The 20,515-nt window shown below is 58.7% G+C and overlaps 4 protein-coding genes across 5 annotated transcripts; 2 read left to right on the forward strand and 2 right to left on the reverse strand.

Annotated features, from left to right (window-relative positions):
- Positions 1-1,417: 1,417 nt before the first annotated feature.
- Positions 1,418-10,915, reverse strand: CHTOP (chromatin target of PRMT1). Of its 2 annotated transcripts, none has more exons than XM_026118103.2 (6): positions 10,699-10,915; positions 9,328-9,409; positions 7,670-7,823; positions 4,320-4,503; positions 4,010-4,147; positions 1,418-2,751 (listed from the first exon to the last, which is right to left on the reverse strand). In XM_026118103.2, the coding sequence occupies exons 2-6, from the start codon at positions 9,390-9,392 to the stop codon at positions 2,549-2,551; spliced, it is 744 nt and encodes a 247-aa protein (XP_025973888.1). In that variant the 5' UTR covers positions 9,393-9,409; positions 10,699-10,915; the 3' UTR covers positions 1,418-2,548. The 2 variants fall into 2 exon arrangements, with proteins under 2 accessions (XP_025973888.1, XP_025973886.1); XM_026118101.2 differs by having other exon boundaries at positions 4,320-4,506; positions 10,699-10,914.
- Positions 10,916-11,497: 582 nt separating this feature from the next.
- S100A1 (S100 calcium binding protein A1) lies at positions 11,498-12,152 on the reverse strand. Its single transcript, XM_026118109.2, has 2 exons — positions 11,830-12,152; positions 11,498-11,752 (listed from the first exon to the last, which is right to left on the reverse strand). The coding sequence occupies exons 1-2, from the start codon at positions 11,968-11,970 to the stop codon at positions 11,609-11,611; spliced, it is 285 nt and encodes a 94-aa protein (XP_025973894.1). The 5' UTR covers positions 11,971-12,152; the 3' UTR covers positions 11,498-11,608.
- A 2,252-nt stretch (positions 12,153-14,404) lies between these two features.
- Positions 14,405-15,284, forward strand: S100A13 (S100 calcium binding protein A13). The gene is made up of 3 exons (XM_026118108.2): positions 14,405-14,563; positions 14,761-14,921; positions 15,109-15,284. The coding sequence occupies exons 2-3, from the start codon at positions 14,769-14,771 to the stop codon at positions 15,244-15,246; spliced, it is 291 nt and encodes a 96-aa protein (XP_025973893.1). The 5' UTR covers positions 14,405-14,563; positions 14,761-14,768; the 3' UTR covers positions 15,247-15,284.
- A 473-nt stretch (positions 15,285-15,757) lies between these two features.
- On the forward strand, positions 15,758-18,328 carry LOC135323934 (protein S100-A14-like). Its single transcript, XM_064499165.1, has 4 exons — positions 15,758-15,812; positions 15,982-16,074; positions 17,409-17,555; positions 17,638-18,328. The coding sequence occupies exons 2-4, from the start codon at positions 16,042-16,044 to the stop codon at positions 17,755-17,757; spliced, it is 300 nt and encodes a 99-aa protein (XP_064355235.1). The 5' UTR covers positions 15,758-15,812; positions 15,982-16,041; the 3' UTR covers positions 17,758-18,328.
- The last annotated feature ends 2,187 nt before the right edge of the window (positions 18,329-20,515 follow it).

Genomic DNA, 20,515 nt, shown 5'->3' on the forward strand with positions numbered 1-20,515 from the left:
GAGCAAAGCCTCCCCGTGCAGAGCTATCCCCGGGAACCCGGCCTGCTTTCTTGGCTGGAGGGCTCCATGCAGCACCCGAAGCTCCGCGGGCTCAGGGCTCCCCCCGGAGCCGGCGGGCAGGAGACTTAACACGACCCACGCCCGCAAGAGCCAGGAAGATGCCTTCGTCCCCAGCGCCTAACGAAATAAATAAAACAAGCAGCCAAAAGCTCTGGTAGATACTTGGCTGAGCGGCTCCCAGAGCTGCTTCCCCCCCCCCCCCCCCCCAGGGGTGCAACCAGGCAGTCAAGCACCATCCAGTGGCCAAAACAGAGTTCGCAGAGCACCGCGAGCGCTTTGCTTAAGCTTCTGAGCTCTGTGATTGCGCAAAGTACTTTCCCCAGCTCTGATTTCCCAGCGTTTTTAACTACCAAGCTGCTTTGGAGTGGATTTTCACAAGCACTTAATCTTTAAAGATTAAGACTTGGCTGAGGAAGTATAATTCAGGAAAGAGACTGAAACATGGTGTTTCCTGACAGTGGTAACAGATATTTCAGGAAAACACAGAAAAGCATCAGCATCTGAGCATCTTTCTTAGAGCAGGGAACAGTGTTACCATAAGGCTGGACACACCAGCACACCTAGCAGCTAGACTCCTCAGAACTCTTCTTACTTCTTTCTGCAGACTGCTGAGTTCAGTGCCCTCCTACCCCTTAGTAATATCCTGACGGTTTTGGGAAGCTCTGCATTTCAGCTAAAGCAGCAGACGTTTAAAGCTCCTCTCCAGGAGCAGGGGGAGGGCAGCGTTAAAAGTATCTTGCCAGTTTTTTGGCTAAGAAGATGAAAAGCCTCCACATGACACCAGAAGCTCTCCCTGCCTTTCCAGATCGGGCCATTTAGTAGAACAGCAGCTGTGGGAACGTGACCTGCACTTTTACCTGCAGAGCTGTACGACTGTGCAGGAGAGGGTAAGGAAACAAGCATCTGCTCCGCCAGCATCACTGCCAGCCAGAGCAGTTACAACACCCAGACGCAAGGGGTTGTCAAGGAGGAGCGAGCAGCTGTTCACCAGTCCTTTGTACTGTAGTCCCAGTGCCAGGAGCAGCAGACAAGCAATATCCTGCCTGCGGAGGCTGTGAAGCAGCAGGGCTGACCACTCCCACCGCGGGAGAAGCGAGGTTTCGTGTTGCAGCCCGGCTCTGCCGCCTCCCAGCCGGCGCAGATGAAGGCGCGATTAGGGACTGCTCTGTTCCGGAGCACATTCCAGAGCGCGGTTGTGGTGTCTCGTCTTGCACTGGAGCATACAAGCTCACTGGCTTCCTTTTGCCCCCTATAAAGCAGATTCATCCCAGGGCACCAGATCAGAGACCCCCAGCAAAAGGCACTACTTATGATGTGCAGCATTTCAAGGGGCAGGGGAGAAGAAAAAACCCCAGAGTCCACATAATTTTTTATAATTATTTCTCCTTTGTTACAACAAACCAGAAATACAAGATTCCATTGAAACTGGAACAGTTCACAGAATGGCTGAACTTAAAACTTCAGGACAGGGGGAGGAGCAGACCCCTTCTCAACTTCCAAAACCAATCTGGGTTAAGTGCACACAGAGTTGGTCTGATTTGGAGATTCAGTTTTGGTTTCACTGAAAGGTAACAGCATTCATTAACAAACGAATTTTGGACCCCATGTTTTAAAGAGACAGTTCTACCATGATTTTCTTTCACAGGTGTAATTTTATGTTCCTGTTTCCAATTCCTTTAAATAAACATTTGTTCATTTTCAGATCAGTATACAGAAACCACTGGTGCCATCTATTCAAAACATGATACAACAGAAATTCAAACTTTATCTAGAACAAAAAAACCCCAAACCAAAAAAGCCTTCAACCTGAAAGTCTTCTGCACTACTTATTAACACAACGCTAGCTATCAACAGAGAGGAACTTTTGGTATGAAACAAGAAGCTTGGCAATGTCTACGGAGGAGCACTATACCTAAAATCAGACTTGACTGTTAGCCCTGCTGGGAGGAGCTGTGGCAGGCTTGCTTCAGAAGGGTCAAAACAAAACTGCAGGCGTAGAACTCGACCATTCAGTCACACTGAGGGATAACACCTATCCCAAAATGTAACCATGAGTGTAGTAGGCACAAACACGTGATCCCACACCTTATATTCAGCACCAATGAGCACTTCACCTAAAGCAGCACAGACTGTGGCATGCATGCAGCGTTTCCCTTCATGCGCACTAAGAGAGCCTCAGTAACCAGTGCTGCCTGGTCGGAGCATTGGACACATGCCAGCATTGATGTCAGTGGATTAACTGCAACAGATCTGTCACATTCTTGTTTGGAGTAGTTAGGAAAAAATATAAAAAAGAAACAATCAAAAAAAGTCTCATACAACACATAGTATCAAAATGTTAGAGGAACACACTAAAGTCTGATCTCTTGGTAGAACAGGGCCGCTCCCTATTCCTGTGGGTCCTTCCAGCATGAATCAGGGTTTCCATTTTTAGCTTATGGGTATTGACATACACACTAACTTTGACAACAGTCTCTCAGAATGACCTTCAGTCATTTGTTTCTGGGTCTGTCTGAGCCATGTACGCATCCAGCTCAGCATCGAGGTGTCCTTTTGTTTTAGACATGTAAGCATCTAATTGGTTGTCCAGCTGCTCCTTGGTCAACGCAGGACGTGCTGATCCTCTTCCTCGTCCTCTGCCTCTGCCACGACCTCCAAAGCCCCCTCTTCCCCGGCCTGCCATGCCACGACCTTACAGTGAGACAAGACGACAGTTACATACGACACCACACAGAGCCTCAGGGGCTGGCACGGCTGTATTCCTCCGGAAGAGCTACAGCGGTCACTCCTCAGTGCCTGTACAACACAGCACACTTGCAAGTGCTGCTTCAGCATCTCTAAGCAGAAGTCGTATGCAGCACCACTTAAGAAGCTATCCCGCAGCCTGCCTCCAAAGCCTGGGCAGTGCAGTTTTTGCTGAGTTAAAGTTGCTCTCCAGGCTGCTTCTGTTTCAATCTAGCAACCCAAATGGACATTTGATCCACAACTATCTGCTACGCTCTCAGCTCATACTACCACCTCACCTGCTTGTATTCCATTTCCACCTACGCTTTGCATGTTTTTCTCTCTGGTGGAATGCACCTCGTCATCCAATGCCTTCACACCCGTGGGACAGGTGCAAGTTTTTGACAAGGTGGCAATGCTACCAGCTACTACAAGCAAACTTTTACTACAAGTACCTTAAAGTTAGAGCCAGTTTCAGACTACTTCTTAAGTACGACAGCAAGAGACCACATTGATGAGTATTCATTCATCAGGATAAGAAATGCAGCTAAAGCTACAAACCAAAATTGTCAAAGGAGATGCAGGTTCCTGAAGACTGCTGTAACTCCTAGAAATATTTGGCCAATCTCAAAGTGACACGACTTTTGCTTAACAGAAAGAGCATTTGGCTAATGTTCTAAACAAACATCTGTGCAAAGCATTAACAATCCTAGCATCAACAGCTGTCTCCTGTACTTCCTCCTGTATGCCTAGTTTACTCTGATCCTTCTGTGTTGTTGACAGTGAAGAATTTATTTATCCAAGGCTTGCTTCATCTCAACAAAAACTTAAACCTGAAGTCTGAAATTGAATCATCATCAAGGAAGCTGCTCACTGGCATGCAGGGGTTTAGGTTTTTTTCTTCTATTAGTTTTCACCATCACTCATTAGTTATTTTAAAAAGCCTTATGGTGCAGTCTTCTTCAATTCATGAAAATGCTCATCTCTACTACTATTCAAGGCATCAAGCAACTACAGTGTTATCTGCAGGAGTGGACAACTTCACTGATAGGCCTCAAAACCCCTCTGGCAACAATGAAGCAGTCTCAGATCTCCTTTAGGCACAAGGCTTGCTAAAATGTTTCCGAAAAGGAAGCCCTCGTTCTGTACTACTCTGTATGCCACTTCAAAAATGGGGGGGGTGTAGGTCTGCACATCCTCACTCCTAAAGTTTGCGCACACTAACCTCTGCCACCGAGTCCTCCACGGCCCATGGCTCCTCTGCCTAGACCACCTCTTCCAGGGCCACCGCGACCTCTAATGCCACCTCTTCTCAGGCCCATCCTTGGGGACATACCACGTCCTCCGCGAAGCAGACTCTGACCTTCAACAGAGTAAAGGAATTCAAGTCAGGCAAAGAAATTACTTTTAACACTAGGCAACACATTGTATTAAGCAATGCTTAGAAGGTAACAGAATCAGAGTCAAGCTGTTAAAAAAGACAGCATCACTGTCTGCTCACACATGAGCAACTCCAATTCAGCTACAGTACTGACCTCTGAGCGGGATTCCTCCTCTCAGCAGGGCTCTTGCTCCACGCCCACCACGCATGGCTCCTCGTGGCAAGCCTCTCTGCCCCATAGATATTCCTCTTCCTCCCATGGCTCCACGAGCAAGCGGTCCTGCTGGTCGGCCTAACCGTGCCTGAATGTTACTTTTACCGAGGCGCTGCTTTAAGCTCTTCTGGAATAGAAGATTTTTAAGGAACAGGAAAGTCATGCAGCAATCCCAGACTTGCAATGTAAGCAGCATAGCAAGAAGCGTCACAGATCAGCAGTAAGTCTGTGTGCGTGTGTAAATACAGGGTCACCACCTCTCCACAACATACTCAGGCCTCGAAAGGAAGAAAATCAAACTCGCTTAGGGAGGGATAATTTGTGAAGGTCAGAGAACAAAGACCTTTCCTGGAAGAAGCCTGCAACTTAAAAGGAAGTATTTTTCTCCATTTTTAACAGTGCTGCCCAGTCCAAATCAGAGCAGACACTTAATCCACAAGGCAACCTAATAATTCTTTTTACTGGAAGGTTATAGTATCAGCAAGTAGTTCAAATAAACCTCTGAGATAGAAAGTAACTACCACCCCTACTGCAGAACAAGCCTAACCTACCTCTCCAGAGCAGGTGACATCTGTGCAGCCACATGCCACAAACATCATCCCCACTGACCTACTGCTACAACCCTTTCCTGGCTAGGCTTCCACAAAGACTAATGGACATGCATGAACTTTTCCACATTTTAAAGAGAAAACACTATGCAGGAAAAAGTAATCCTCACCAAAGTAACAGCATAATAATGATCTTGGCTTGTACAGTTTTTACAGTGGAGTTTGTGTCCTGTATGCCCAGCTACCACAGGCTCCATTTCACAGGCAGAGCTGGCTTACCTTGGGACAGTGTAGCTGCTCCTGTCCTCAACTGCCTGTACCAGAACTGCTGCAGGCACACCTGAACTACCAATTTAAATCTTGGTATGTTAACATGCACTGGTACCAGTCTGGTCCGTCTCTGCACGGCAGGCTATAGTTTCTGTAGCAACTGCTGAACCCTACAAAGAGCTTCCCTGGAAGCACGTGGGAACCTTTACGGTTGTCTCAAGAACAAGAGCTCTTGGTCCACAGAAGTTAAGGCAACACAGATCAATCTTTTACCACAGGTTCCAAGGCTCACTTAAGTTGACTGTTTGACAGTTTTACAAGCCTAGTTGAGCCAAGTCTGTGAACAGCTGAACTGGTCCCTCTAAGAGAGCTGTAATAAGATTCACATTTCACTGCCTCAGAGCTTAGACATTCATTCACTTTTCCAACAGCTGCAGCAGTTTAAGATGTTAGCATCTTTTGCCCAGCTAAGCTGGCAGAATGGAAATGGAAAGTATGTGTATGCTCCAAATCCAGTTCTTAGTTTACATCACTTACCATAGCAGTTTAAGACAAGCTGCTGGACTCTGCACTGAAAGAACCTAAGAGTGCTTGCCTTTCTGCTTTACTAGACGTGCTCAGCATGGTAGCATCTCAGTCTGCTCCAGCTACTGAGTAAATGCACGTCTAGAACCACAGTAAGTATAAAAGCTTTTAGATAAAAAACACAGCAGGTATATGTAAACCTGTATGCACGCAGATGTGGAAGATGCAGAACATAAACCCACAAAGCTAGCACAACCAGTGCTCCACAGCTGTCTGAAAAAGTACTTTTCTGAAGCACAGGTGACAGACACATCACTGAAATCAATGCTCCCCTACACCTCTGGATGTAGCACACCCAAAAGCACCAAAAAAGCCTCCAGTGACACCCTGTATATTACTTGTGGAAAAAACAAATCATGCACCACATCAACTTCCAAAGCAACTTGCAATCTTCAAAAAACAACCCAACACTAAGTGGATTTCGGGATTTCCCCACAAGGCCCTTCCATAGCCCTCCCTTGCAACTGGGTAGAATTTGGGGCAACATTTTAATTCTAGAAGATCATGGAAGCATACCCGTGCCAGATGTACAAATGCAACAGGTAGCAGAGCTAAGCTCAAAAGTTAGTTCTTTCCTGTTCTTCCACAGCACCCCAGTTTAGCAAGCAGTCACTTTACACTACAAATCCAGTTTAACTTACCACTTATGACATTTTCTTAAGGTTTCAACAGTTTTTTTGTTTTTTGGGTTTTTTTTGTTTTTAAACAGAATCATTTAGACTCTCCATTTACACAGCTTTTGTTTACAAACTCTGTAAGGATAACTGGCACTGCAGTCTGGTTTTCCAACAGAAGTCTCAAAAGATCTTAAAATGCAGTTACATTCCTCTTTATCACAGAGTCCCCAGTGCTAGCATGTGTGGCAGATTTAAGTATTCCAGCTATTCGATGAAGAAGCTCAGCTAAAAACCTTCCAGGGCTTTTTCCTGGTGTGCTAGACAATGTAGAGAATTGTATTTAACTACTGCTGTAGTCAAGTCATGCAGTGCTGCCATTTAAACTCAGTACGCAGCTGCACACCACTTCCCTGCAGGTTTCAATCTGTGCCCTACACATACATTTTCAGCTAATCTTTCCAGCTTTTCCATTTAAATGGAAGGTTTACAACTTGCAACAATCCTTTCAGTCTCACAATGAATGAACTCTAGTAAAACAGCTAATTGTCTCTTCTGTACATTATTTTTAATTATCGCTGTAGCGTGGTTTTGCCCACCTCAACCCCCTCCTCCATCTTCCCTCAGTCCAGAGCTATGGATAAGCACACTGAGTACAGCAGAGAAATCAGAGGCATTTGTTTTCCGTTCTACGGACAAATGCCAATAGGAGGACCACACAGTAACCTGCAGTACTAATCACCAAAATATGGAATGGTAAAGCACTTATATAAGCAGAATGCTACACTATTCCTTAATTTGAGCCCTGCATTCTAGTATGTGCGTGCAATCAAAATCAGAGTTTGTTCATCTGGTCCTTGCAGCCAGCTGTTATCAAGGGAGTGCACCAAGAGAGGGTGGTGTTGGGGATGGGAGCAACCAGCCTCAACTGGGTAGTAAGTACTGGAAACAATCTGCAGCAATTGTAACTGCAGCTAGATTGAGAGATGAAGCACTCAGCAGATCCAGAAACTCAGAATGAGAACATTTCTCTGAAAAAATAGAGAGGAGATATGAACAGCCAGCACAAAAATGATTAACTCAGTAATATTAACCATAAGTTACAAAGCATTACTTATCTTAAGTGAAAAATGGAATTTTCTGTTAGCCCCCTCTATGCCTCTCATCTTTAACTTTCAGGGACATTTTTCAAAATCCACCATATCCTGAAAAGCCATCAGCTGGCAACAGGCATCATCAACCGGCTGCACTAGAATATGATGCTTTCTCTCACCTGTTTAAGTTTCAAAGCAGCCTGGACAGAAGGTCTATTCTCCATCTGCTGGGCCAGTCTTCTGTTTCTGGCACTGGCTAGCTGCTGCTGCTGCTGCATGGTAGCCCGAATATTCACTGGCATCGGCTGTTTGTTCTTCAGCATGTTAGTAAAGCTTCAAGGTCGAATAAAATGGGTGTTTAAATAAAGCTTTATTACACACATTTATTGGCATTTCATGGTTCTCAAGATTGGATCTCCAGATCCCATGAACCTTATGCAAAGAGTGGTACTTAGGTCACGTCATATGAGAGTTACGTATTCCTTGTTTTCCACAAATGTGCAAGAACTGGAAACTTAGAAATGATGTTGTGTATTAATTCAGAAGTGATAAAGTTTTAGGTTACTGATTTTAGAAATGGAAGAAGGAATGAAAACAAGCAATAAGCAGAGATGACCATGACAGATGAGAGAGGACACTGCAAAGAAGTAGAAAAGCAAACTGAAATCTGACTGCAAAATCCAAAATAACCCCAAAGAGTTTAGAAAACTGTTTAAAGACTCAGTGCCAGAGGACAGCTCTATAAAAGACACTGCTCTGAGAACACACTGGTAATGCCTCTGGCACACCACAGAAGTGGTGCCAGGAGAAACACCACCATCCAAGTGTACTCGTTTATAAAAAAACCAGTTAATTTGGCAACTTCTTTGGCACATGAAGAATCTTCTGCCTTTAAGAGCTATATGGAATAGAACATACAACAAGATGGTAAGCCTCCTTAGCAGCAACCCATCAGCTTTCTACTGTGTCCTGGGAGCTACCCAAGACAGCAAAATAAAGCACTACGGAATGAGTAATGTGGACTGACCAAACCACAACAGATGAGCAGGCATTCACCGCACTGCACCTCACTATTCCTCTTCTCCAGGATAAAAGCCAAGCACTGGTTCAGGCTAAATCTCACTGCAGCACTTGCTGGAACAGGAACTGCATACAAATGCTTCATTTTTCCCTGGCTTCATGATATCAACGTAGTTAATCCAAGAGTGATTAGTGAGAAAGTGAAATATAACTGAAGCACCACGGTTAGTTGTCACTGTAGAACCACAAAAGCTTAATGGCATGGAAAAGCAGAAGGATATTCAACAGAAGAGATAAAGAAATCAGCACCAAGAAAAGAGAGAGATGGAGATGGAGCAAAGCATTTGCCTCTTACAAGGCCCAAAACATTGTTAAAGGGCCTTTGGGCTTGTTTAATGGCCTGCTGCATGCCTCTTACAGGCCAGACCACATGCGCGTGTGTCTGCCTTGGACAAAGCAGCAAGCCTACTGCAGCTTAGGTAACATGCTACCATACTGCAGTGTCAACTATATAAATGTAAAAACATGTGGAAGAAAAAGGGAGGGTGCGAGGTTTCTCTTTTTTGTTATAACACATCCCACCATATTTATGTGTTGAATAGTTTAATATTAACTGCTATGGATAAATTTCTCCAAAACAATTGCCCTTTTAACCTTGTGTACCACATTTGTTGCAGTTTAAGACAGAGGTGCATAGCCATCTGCTTGTTATAGTGAGGTTAAAACAGGGCAGAAACCACGTTGGTTTTTGGAAACCAGACAGTGATAACTAAGTAAAAAATTTCTTATGAGCTGAAGCTGCTGTTGGCTTCCTCACCGCTCGTTCAGAGACATCTTGGTGGTGCTCTTTAGCACAACCTTCGGTGCTGACTGTGCAGCCATCTTCAGATCAAGAGAATCTGCAAAACACGAGAGCTTGATTTAAAAAACAGCAGGAGAACTTGCCTTTACTTGGTTAAACATTCAAAAACCTGCATTCCGTTCCAGCTCCTTTTGTAGAGACAGCCAAGAACTTGGCAAATAATACTCTACTGATACTCTTCTCAAATTTCCTAGGTCATTATCGTGATACAGTAAACTTAATAAACTAACAAGTTATGCTATCTCATTCCTTACTGAAGGGTCTTCTTTTCAGAAAGGGAAGATTTGCCATTGGTAGGAGTAACGCTGCAGAAATATAATCCATCAGCAGCCAAGATGGCACCCAAACACCTTGTTTAGTACTGCACCTAGTGACACTTCCACAGCTCCTAAACAGTTAGCATCAATAAGACAGAGAATGGGGTTTCCATCTTAAACAGATGCATACCACACATTCAGTAATGAAATTCAAAGCTTATTCAAAAACTGCTTTTTCCTACAGAAGGCCTATATACTTTCAAAATATTAAAGTCACATCCTCTCTTACTACCTTTTGATTGCCATAATTGAGCTGGACAGGGGTAACCATATACATTTGTGCAGTTACTTCAGCTTCTGAGTATGTGGTACTCTAATAGGCAGCTCACCAGCAGTCACAATGCGGCTCTCTAATACGAAGCCTTGTCACATTGCTCGTGAAAGCAGCAAAGGGATTTAAACTCAGCTGTTATTATTTTTGGATCAGAGCGCAAGTTTTAGCAGTGATGACTACAACTTGAAATGCTGCAGACTACAGCTCAAACCCGCTAACTGTTCAGATCAGTGTCTCATTTTTATAATTAGCAATGCATCTAGCGCTTAGGCGACTGGCAAAAGCACTTATCCTCAAGCTACTGGTAACAAATAAAATTTTTACGACGTTCTACAGCCCGCTCAGCTAGAAATTGAGCTAATAATCTGCTGCATCACTTTTTTTTTTCCTCCCTCGGGGGCGGGGGGACAAAGAGATGTTTCAAAAAAGCCTTTTTCCCTGCCCACGCAAACTCCACAACGCAGCTGGCAAGGAAACCCCGCCGACAGGAGCCCCCCGAGCAGCTGGCGCCCGCCGAGGACCGGGCCCGGGGAGCAGGGCGAGGCCTGGCCCTGCCCCATCCGAGCCACCTTGCAAGGCCCCGGTGGGCGAGCTCAGGGCAAAGCACCGCATTTCACCCCCGCGCGGCGGGGACCCACCGCCTAAGGCCACCCCGCGGCCCCCCGCCTCCCCTCAGAGAGGCGCCCGCCCCCGGGCTCCGCCGCAGAGGCCCCAGCCAGGGCCGGCCGCTCTTACCGAAGCAGACGGTCGCCAGGTCTTCGGTGGGGGCTAGCTGGATAGCTGACGGGTGGGTCGGTGGGGTGCGGGACTCGCTCCGGTCCCCTCCGCCCGCTCCCGCCGCACTCGAGCACCCGCGACAAAATGGCGGCGGCGGCAGCCGCAGCGCCCTCCCTCTTCCCCCACCACCTGCGCCGAGCCGGGCAAAATGGCGGCAGCGGCTCGCAGGGCGCAGGCGCCAGGCCGCGAGCGTGACCACGCCCACTACAGGCGGGGGCAAGGGCGAGCTCGTGACGCGAACGGCCCCCTCGGCCATTGGTGCCCCGAGGCGCGGGTGGGGCGCGGGGAGGGGGCGTGGCCTCGGGGAGTGGGCGTGGTCTATGGGGAGTGGGCGGGGCCGCGGCGGGGCCGGTGTGGGGGGCGCGGGCTGAGGGCGGCGGCGCGGCCCGGTCCGCTCCGTCGAAGCCGGGCGCTGTTTTCGCCCCGCTTTGCGGCCGTGGCGCGGGCGGGCGGGGGTGCCCGGTCCCCCGCCTGCCTCCCCCGCCCCAGGGGAGGGACAGCCACCCCGCAGGCCCGCCCCCGGGGGGGGAGGCCCCTCAGGGAGCCCCGGGGATGCCGTCGGGGAAGCGCTCGGGTGGGCAGCACTGGCCCCCACGGGTGGGAGGTGATGGGAACCGGCTCCTCGAGCCCCCCCGGGGCGCTCTCCTCCGCCCGCGGACACCCTCCGCCTCGCCCCCCATCCCGGTGCCCCCCGCCACCCCCCGCCCGGTGCCCCCCGTCCCGGCGAGCAAGGAGGGGACGCACGCCGCCGGCCGGGTCGCTGCCTTTATTGCGGAGCCAGATGCCGGCGGGAGGCTCCGGGACCGAGGGGGTGCGGGGGGGTGGCTCCGCGTTTCGGGGGGCCGGGCGGGGCGGGGGGCGGCCCGGCTCAGGCGTTCTCCCAGAAGAAGGTGTTGCAGGCCACGGTGAGGGCGGCCACCAGCACCACGTACTCCTGGAAATCCACCTCCCCGTCGCCGTTCTCGTCCAGGTCCTGCATGATCTTCTCCACGGCGCCCGCGTCCTTCTGGGTCTGCGGAGGAAGGGGCAGAGGGCGAGCGCGGGGCTCGGCGAGCCCCCCGGCAGCCCCGCGCCCGCCCCGGCCCCTACCTCCAGGAAGCAGCCCAGCTCGCTCTGCAGCAGCTCCTTGAGCTCCTTCTTGCTCAGCTTGTACTTGTCGCCCTCCTTGCCCGAGTAGTGGTGGAAGACGTTGATGAGCGTCTCCATGGCCCCCTCCAGCTGCGACGCCATGGCTCCGAGTGCGCCCGCCCGGGGCCGCCCGGCACCTTAAATAAGCTCCGAGCCCCCTCCCTCCGGGAGGATCCGATGGCCGCGGCTGGACAGCCCGGCTGGCACCGCCGGACGCCCCGCGCCAGCGCCGCGGGGGCCGGTGCACGGGGCGCCTGTCGAGGCCCCGGCGGCCTTCGCGTCCCGCACGGGCGCCGGGAGCTCCGCGTCCCCCCGCCGCGGCCCCGCCGGCCCCGCTTGCACCCCGCGCCCGAAACGGGCCGGGCCGGGCGCCGCCGGGAGCGAGGAGCCGGGTGCGGGGGGGGCACATCCGTGCGTGCACACTGCGGGCGGCAGTGGGGGGACCCCCCCCCGGCCGGCTTCACCCCCTGGGTCGGCTCCCCCGCGGCGCCCGGCGGGGATCCCCCACTGTCGGTCCCCCCTCGCCGCCGGCCCCCGGGGTATCCGGTGTCCTCGGAGCCGGCCGCGGCCGGGGGGGGCTGGCGGGGGCTATCGGGTGACGCGGCCCCGGCCCCTGGGGGCCGCCCGGCCGCAGCGCGCAGAAAGGGCTTTTGTTAAATTACAAAAAAAGCCCCACTATCCCTGCTGGGAACGTTGCTGCAGCAACGGCGGGGGCCAAGAAACTGGATTCCCCGGCTGGCATCGCCGGCGCCGATAATCCCGGCTCTCGTTACGGGCCGGCGTCCGAGCGGGAACAGCCGCGGCCCTGTGTCCCGGGTTTCCGGGGGCCGGTGGTGCCGCCCGCGCCGGGGGCGGGCGCCGGGGCCCTCGCCTTTTCGCAAGAGCCGGGTGGTGCCGGGCTCCTTATCCCGGATTCCCATCCTCGGCCGGGGCTAATTATATCCCGCTCCCTCCGCGCCGCCTCCCGTGTGCCCTGCACGGTGCCCGCCGGCTCCCCGTGCCCGCGGCTGGGCAGCGTGGGGGGGCCGGGGGGAGCCACCGCCTCCGGAGCCGGATGCAGGGATGGAGTGGAGGGAGGCAGCGGCAGGTCCGGCCGTTTCGGGGTCTCGGGGCGGCGGAGGGGAGCGGGGTCCGCCGGTGCGGGCACAGCCGTGCCGCGTGTCCGTGTGTCCCGCGTCCGTGCGGCTGCGCCGTGCGGTGCGAAACCCCCTGCAGCGAGCGCGGACGCTTTCCCGCGGGGGCAGCGCCCGACGTGCCCGCGCTGGCGGGTGCCCCGGCCGAGCTCTTGCCAAACCGGGAGCAGCGGGGGCCGTGCCAGCGGGTTGACACACACCCGGGAACAGGTTCCAGCCCCTGCGACTCCCCTGCGCCCCAGCTAAACCAGTTGCTCCAGTTGCTGGTGCCGGGGCTGGGCCCATCTCGCCTCCCGGCCCACGGGCTGCGCGCGGAGGCGGCTGGCGGGAGCCTTCGCGGCGGCCCGGCGAGGGGCTCGGGCGCGGGGATGCTCGGGTGCTCGGCGCCGGGGGCGGCCGCTCCTCCCGGCCCGGCTCCGGGGCGGCTGTGGTGGCTGCTCCCGCCCGGCCCCGTCCCGGCCCCGTCCCGGCACCCCGAATTCCAGGGCCGCGAGTCACGGGCCCGCCTGGCTCCCGGGGCCGGTGACTCAGCCCGGCGGCTCCCCGGAGCCGGTCCCCGTGCCGCGACGCGGGGCTCAGCGGAAGTCCCGTCCCATCCCGTCCCCACCGTCACCGCGGGCGGAGGGCCGGGCCGGATGGGGCTGCAGGAAGCCAATTCCTGCCCCGTGAGCTGGTGCCGCGGGTGGGGACCGGGATGCTCCGCGGCCTCCTGTCCCCGTGCCCCGGCGGAGCGAGTGCGTCGGGGCTCAGCGAGACCGGGCTGGCGGTCCCCCCCCACACCCAGGGCGATGCCCCGCAGCCCATCGCTGGTGCCCAGGCGTTTGGGCGGCGGGTGCCCGTGTCCCGCTCCCGTGGCCCCCGTGGGAACGGCCCCGCCGGAGCGGGGACCCGCTGCGGCTCCCGCGCCGGGTGGAAACCGGCCTGGGCGACTGTGTTAAAAATATATGATGATTAAAGGGAAACACTTGGGCAATTCCCACCCCCTAATTAATTTGGATTAATTAATTTTTTACAAAGCCCACTATTAATAGGGATGATGTCAGCGGGCGGCTGAGTCACCACTCTCACTCGGCGCGGGTCGAGCCCGCCCGGGTCCGCGGCGATGCCAAGGCCGAGGCCGGGTGCGGGAGCCGCTTTTGGGGGCAGTGGGATGGCCGTGGGGGGCTCTGGGCTGCAATGCTGCGTTCGCAGCCCCCGGAGCCGCCCTGCATTGGAGCAGAGCCCAGGCTGCACTTGGTGCACATGTGGTTGATGCTCCCCAAAAATGTGCCGGTTAGGGGGCAAGCAGTGGCTTTCGGCCGCGCTCTCCGGGCAAGGTGACGCGGGTGCCCGGCCCTGCCGCAGTGCCATCCCGCTCTGCCGGCCGTGGCCTTGGGCGGCTGCCGCACCGGCGGGGGGGGGACGGGGAGGACGGCTCCGCGGCCGGGCGGTGTCCGTGCATCCGGCCGCCGCGGGAAACCCTACACCGCGGGCTGGGAACAAAGCGCCGCGCACCGCCGTGCCGTGCCGCCGGGTGCAAAGCCTCGCGGGGGGCCGCAGCGCTCTGCCCGCCGGCGAGCGGGGTAAGTAGGGTCCGCTGGGCTGGACGAGGGACCCCCCGTCCCCCTCCCTCCGCCCCGTGTCCCCGAACGCCCCGGGGCTGAGCTGAGACCTGGCAAACTCGCTGCACCCAGTGCCAGCCCGCCCCGGGGACGGGGAGAGGGGCCCGCTCTCCGCTCCCGGCCGCCGGGTCCGACCTGCGGCTCCTCTCGCCCCGCAGCCGCCAGCATGGCCGCGGCCGAGCTGACAGAGCTGGAGACGGCCATCGAGAAGATCGCCACCGTCTTCGTGAGCCACGCGGGGCGGGCGGGACGCGGCGGCACGCTGACGGCCGCCGAGCTGGGGGAGCTGCTGCGGCACGAGCTGCCCGGCCTCGCCAAGGTGACGCGGGGGTGGCCGCGCGCGGGGGGGGGGGGGGGGGGGCTGCTCCCGGGATTTGCACGAAAAAGCGAAAGGAAAAGCGCTTCGGGTCCGCGGGCCCCATCCGTCCGTCCGTCCGTCCATCCGTGCCGCGCTGGGCCTTTCCCACGCCTGGCCGCTCACCCCATCCTGCCCCCCCCCCCCCCAGGACGCCCCGTCGCTGGACGCCCGGATGCGCGAGCTGGACGGCGGCAGCGGTGGGGAGCTGGGCTTCGGCGAGTACTGGCGGCTCCTCGGGGAGCTGGTCGGGGACCGGCGCCGGGGGAAGGCGGGCAAGAAGAAGTGACGGCGCCCGGCGGCAGCTAATAAATGAGGTTTCTCCCAGCACCGGCGTCGCCTGGGTTATTAGCGGGGGCTGACGGGTCGGGGGGTCCTCGGGGGGCCGTGGGAACCACCCGTGCACGAGTCCCGCGTGCCTTCCCGATGGGGCCAGGAGCTGCCGAAATTGTGGCCCGGGGGTGGCAGGGCTGTTCCCAAGCATGGCTGTGACATGCCGGACCATGCCGTGCCGTGCCATGCCGTGCCGTGCCGGACCATGCAATGCCATGCCGTGCCATGCCGTGCCGGACCATGCTGTGCTGTGCTGTGCCGTGCCGTGCCAGACCATGCCGTGCCGTGCCGTGCTGTGCCGTGCCGTGCCGCCACGGCTCCATGGGGAGCAGCAAATGTGGCCGGGAAGGAGGCGTTTCCCGGCCCCACGCTGGCGCGGCGCCAGGCTCCCAAACGCGACGCCTTGCCCCACGCCGCAGCCGGCGGCACGCAGGGAGCTCCCACTCACGCCTCCCCGCCGTATAAAACCCCGGCGCGGCGCAGCCCGCGCACACCCCGGCCGCCCGCCCGCCCGCCGAGCAGGTAAGCGGCCCCTCGCCGCCCCGCGCCCCCGCCGCCCCCGGCACCGCCGCGCTCCCGGCTCCGGGACGTGTCGCGGCAGCTCGCCGCCTCGCTCCCCGGCGCCGCGGCGGGAGGATCCCTCCCCGGGGCCGAGCGCTGAGGCCGCTTCTCTCCCCCCGCCGGACCCCAGGACCCCGCGCGGAGCCGCCGCCGCCGCCGCCGAGGAGCTCCCGAGCCGGCCAGCAGCAGCATGGGCCAGTGCAACTGCCGCAAGAAGCGCAAGGTGGATGCGCGCCGCCGCCGCACGGCCCCGGTGCCCCCGGTGCCCCCGGGCACGGGCGGGTGCTGAGCGAGCCGGGCAGCTCCCGGCCGGAGGGGCTGCGCTGGGCACGATGCCGCCCCGGTGCCGGGCTCGGGGCCGCGTGCGAGCTCGGGAAGCGGCAGCTTTCGCTCCTTGCAAACTCTCCGAGGCCCCGAAGGGCCAAGTCTCCTGCTTTGCTCTGCCTCCGAACGGGAGGTGCCTCCCCGTGTGCTACGGGAGCGGAGCCGGGGCGACGGCAGCCCCCAGCTCCGGCGCAGGATCCGGCCTCAGCCAGCCGCGCCGGGGCTTTGGTTTGATCCGGGACGAGGTGCCGAAGATTGCTGGTTTCTCTCTAATGGGCACCTCCTGATGTGGTTGCTGGTGTTTAAAGGGGAAACCGCAGCGCCGAGTGACTCACCGCCGTTTGGCTTCGGCTAATTAGTGCCAGTGTCTGGGGAGCTGCGGCCGAGCCGTGTGCCGGGGTGGGGGCCCGGGCCGGCCCCGGCTCCCTGGCCGCGGCGGGGAGGGCGCCGGGGCGGCAGGCAGTGGGCTGCGGTGCGGTGCTGGCGGTGCCCGGGCCGTCCCGGGCCCTGACTCAGCCTCCCGCCGCCGCTCGTGCGAGGGGAGGAAGAACCAGTCGGGACGGGGTAGCGCCCGCGGGACGCCGGGCCGGCAGCTCCTGCCGGGGCGGGCGGCCTCGCAGGGAGGAGCAGGACGAGGGGTTGCCACAGCTGGATGGGGGCCTCCACATCTGTATGGAGCATCACGTCTGTATGGAGGTGCACAGCACCTGCATGGGCTGGACCATAGCTGCATGGGCTGGACCACAGCTGTATGGGGCCGCAACACATCTGTATGGAGGTGCATCACATCTGTATGGGGTGGTATCATACCTGTACAGGGCATATTGCAGCTGTATGGAGCCTGTATGGTGGAGTGGCACATCTGTATGGCGGGATGGCACATCCGTATGGCGGGATGGCACATCCACATGGTGGGATGGCACATCCACATGGTGGGATGGCACATCTGTATGGTGGTGTAGCACGTCTGTGTGGCGGGATGGCACATCTGCATGGCGGGATGGCACATCTGTATGGTGGTGTAGCACGTCTGTGTGGCGGGATGGCACATCTGCATGGCGGGATGGCACATCTGTATGGTGGTGTAGCACGTCTGTGTGGCGGGATGGCACATCCGTACGGCGGGATGGCACATCCGTACGGCGGGACGGCACCTGTGCGCGGCGGGCGTCGCGTCCCTGCGGCGCGTGGGCCCCGTCCGGGGCTGCCCGCTCATGGCTCTCCCCCGCGCAGGACTGCCAGGAGCTCACGGAGGTGGAGCGGGCCATCGAGACCGTCATCAACCAGTTCCACTGCTACGCGGTGAAGGGGCAGAAGGAGTACCTGACCCCCAACGAGCTGCGCGAGCTGGTGGTGCAGAAGCTGCCCCACCTGGGCAAGGTAAAGGCAGCGCCAGGGGGGCCGGGGGGGGCCGGCCACCCGCCCGCCCCCCGCGCCGCTGACGCTCTCGGCCGCCCCGCAGTGCGTGGGGCCCCTGGACGAGAAGATCGAGTGCATGGGCGACCCCGACGAGGCCAAGCTGGAGTTCGGCGAGTACTGGGACATGATGGGCGACGCGGCCAAGGGCTGCCGCAGGAAGTAGCGGGCGCCGGGCACGGGAAGGCGCGCGAGCGGCTGCCGGCCCCGCCGCGGGACGACGCAGCGCTGCTCCTCCCGGGGCTCGCCTCCTCGCCGCGGCCCCGCCGGGGAGTGGGGTCCCCCCCGCCTCCATCCCTGCCCTCGCCGCCCCTACTTCCCCGGCAGACGTCCTTCCCACCGCCCGCTCCGGCCCCGCCGCGGCGCAGGGAGGCGGGAAGGTTCCCGGCCCCGGCTCTGGAGCTGCCGTCTCCGTCCTGCCCTCCAGGGCCGCTAACCCGAAAGCCCCCGGTTGCAGGTAGCTGGCCCCGGCGCGGCGCGGCGAGAGGGGCCCAGCTCCGTCCCCAGCGGCCCCCCGATGCGGGGCTCGTCCCCCTCCCCGCCGCGGCCGAGCCCAGCCTCGCCGCCGGCCGGCACCCGGGGCGCCTGCGAGGGTCCGGCCGCGCCGTGGGACGCGCTGGCTGCGGTGCCCCCCCGCCTGTCCCTCGCCGCGGCCTCCCCGGCCGGCGGGTTGTTACCAGCTTGCATCACTTGCGACCACTTTTGTATAAATTAATAAAGGAAAACACTGGAAAAGAGAGGGCTGGGAGGCCTCGTTTGTCCTTCTCCGTGTGAGCGGGAGAGGGGGGAGCACGGAGGGACGGGGGCTGCAGCCATCCCAGCTCTGAGCATCGCTCGCTGCCTGGCTTCACGGCCACGCTGGCCCCTCCGCAGGGTGTGAGGGTGCACGGGGTGCTGCGGGTGTGCACGGGGTGCTGCGGGTGTGCACAGGGTGCTGCAGGTGGGCACGGGGTGCTGTGGGTGTGCACGGTGCTGCGGGTGTGTAAGGGGATGCTGTGGGTGTGCACAGGACACTGCAAGTGTGCACAGTGCTGCAGGTGTGCAGGGGGTGCTGCGGGTGTGCGTGGTGCTGCGGGTGTGTGCAGCACTGCGGGTGTGCGTGGCGTTGCAGGTGTGCCCGGTGTGATGGCTGTGCGAGGGCACTGCAGGTGCTGCGGGTGTGCGTGGTGCAGCGGGTGTGCAGGGTGCTGCGGGTGTGCGTGGTGCAGCGGGTGTGCGTGGTGCAGCGGGTGTGCGGGGTGCTGCGGGTGTGCAGGGTGCTGCGGGTGTGCGGGGTCCCCTCCCGCGGGGCCGTGCCGGGCCGGCACCTCGGCGGGTGCTCCCTGTGCCAGAGCTCGGAGGAGACCCCACTCCGGGCTTGGGAAGACCTGGGAGCCGTGAGGCCGACAGGGAAATCCCGCCGGGGCGGGAAAGTGTGGGATTTCCGCGTAATTGCAGCAAAGTAGGAAGCAGCAAATGCCGCGGAGGGGCGGCTCGTTAGGGTGGCGCGGTCGGACGCCGGCAGCGGGGCCGCGGCGCAGGGCGAGGGGCTCGCGAGGGGCCCTGAGCCGGACGGGCGCGCGGCAGCGTTCCTAGACGGAAAAACACACGGGAAAAGCAGCCCCGTCGCAGGGGTGAACGCCGGGGCTGGACTTGCGCGGAAGGCAGGGCCTCCCTGACCCGGCGGCCGCCGCCGCAGCACCGGCACCGAGACTCGGCCATGGGACCTCCCCGTCTCCTCTCACCTTGGGGTGGATTTCACAACGAGAATGACTATTTATTGTTCCTGCCTGGGAAATAAATACATGGAAATTAAGCAGAAAGGTGTGGTGTGCATTTAATTAGAGACAGGAAATGTGTCAAATGGTTGGAGCACGGGAGGGGAAGGGGAGCCCGGGCTGCAATTGGGCCGTGGGAGGGGGGACTCCTGGGCCCTCGGTCTGGTTTGGCGACTGCTCCCGGGGTGACGATGTGCCATGGGGAGGCCGACAATTCCTGCGGCGTGAGCCACCCCGATAAGCACCTGCTGCACCTGGGGAGTCCTGGCAGCCCGCAGGATGACTCGGACCGTGCCGGGGCCCCTCAGGAAGCCGCCCCGGCTGCGGTGGCTCCACGTGCGGGAAAATGTGGGAAAACCCCGGCTCCGTGCAGAGCCGGGCGGCCAGGGCTGGGGTCCCCGGCACGGCATCCCCAAAGGTCCCCGAAAGCGAGGGCTCGGCGTCCCCCTCCCGCGCCCCGGGCAGAGCCCCCGCGAAAGCCCCGCTGCCGGCGACGCTGCAGGGGCCCCCGACACCGCGGCGCAACCCAAACGGCCGGGACCCCCGGCTGCACCGGGCCGGTCCCGGGTGCTGTGAGCGCACGCACACGCCCTGGATGCCTTGTAAAAATAAGGGCCTGGATGCGGTTGTGACATCCGCCAGCTCCGGGAGGGCGAGGAAAGGCGGTGATTCAGAGGTGAGCTGTCTGCCCGCGGGGGCCGGGAGGGATTCCCACCCTCCCGCGCTCTTGCATCAACGGCACCGGAGCATCTCGGCGAGGCCGGGCTCGCGCCGTGTCGTCCAGGCAGGCAGCTCCTGTCGACAACGTATTGCCCCCAGTTCTGCAGCCACAAACACGCAGCTCCCGGTAACCCCCGTATCTCATCTCGGCACCAAATCCCCGAGCCATCGCTCCAGCAGATGCGCGGGGTGCAATTTGCTGGGACGATTCATCATGGCTGCGAGTTCACAAGCACAGCGGCCGGGCGAGGAGCGCCTCGTCCGCCCTCGGAAACGCCGCTTTCGGTGAAAAGCAGCAGCCCGCAAACGTCGCGGGGCGGCACCGTGCCGGGGCGAACGGGGGGCGAGCCCCTCACCCCGGCGGCCGGCCCCGCGGCGTCGGGGGGGCCGGGAGGCTGCGGCGCCGCTCGCGCGAGCCCGGCCAGGTGTTGCAATCGGCTGGCGGCG

This window comes from Dromaius novaehollandiae, chromosome 29, assembly GCF_036370855.1.
Source record: "Dromaius novaehollandiae isolate bDroNov1 chromosome 29, bDroNov1.hap1, whole genome shotgun sequence".
Lineage (NCBI taxonomy): Eukaryota > Metazoa > Chordata > Aves > Casuariiformes > Dromaiidae > Dromaius > Dromaius novaehollandiae.

Excerpts from the sequence above, each read along its gene's own strand:
- S100A1 (XM_026118109.2), bottom strand. The coding sequence starts at position 11,970 with ATGGCGTCGCAGCTGGAGGGGGCCATGGAGACGCTCATCAACGTCTTC. Across the intron at positions 11,753-11,829 it reads AGCTGGGCTGCTTCCTGGAG|ACCCAGAAGGACGCGGGCGC; the intron begins GTAGGGGCCGGG and ends CTTCCTCCGCAG.
- S100A13 (XM_026118108.2), top strand. The coding sequence starts at position 14,769 with ATGGCCGCGGCCGAGCTGACAGAGCTGGAGACGGCCATCGAGAAGATC. Across the intron at positions 14,922-15,108 it reads AGCTGCCCGGCCTCGCCAAG|GACGCCCCGTCGCTGGACGC; the intron begins GTGACGCGGGGG and ends CCCCCCCCCCAG.
- CHTOP (XM_026118101.2), bottom strand. The coding sequence starts at position 9,392 with ATGGCTGCACAGTCAGCACCGAAGGTTGTGCTAAAGAGCACCACCAAG. Across the intron at positions 7,824-9,327 it reads AAGATGTCTCTGAACGAGCG|CTTTACTAACATGCTGAAGA; the intron begins GTGAGGAAGCCA and ends TCGACCTTGAAG. Across the intron at positions 2,752-4,009 it reads TGGAGGACTCGGTGGCAGAG|GTCGTGGCATGGCAGGCCGG; the intron begins GTTAGTGTGCGC and ends TCTCACTGTAAG.
- LOC135323934 (XM_064499165.1), top strand. The coding sequence starts at position 16,042 with ATGGGCCAGTGCAACTGCCGCAAGAAGCGCAAG. Across the intron at positions 16,075-17,408 it reads ACTGCCGCAAGAAGCGCAAG|GACTGCCAGGAGCTCACGGA; the intron begins GTGGATGCGCGC and ends TCCCCCGCGCAG. Across the intron at positions 17,556-17,637 it reads AGCTGCCCCACCTGGGCAAG|TGCGTGGGGCCCCTGGACGA; the intron begins GTAAAGGCAGCG and ends GCCGCCCCGCAG.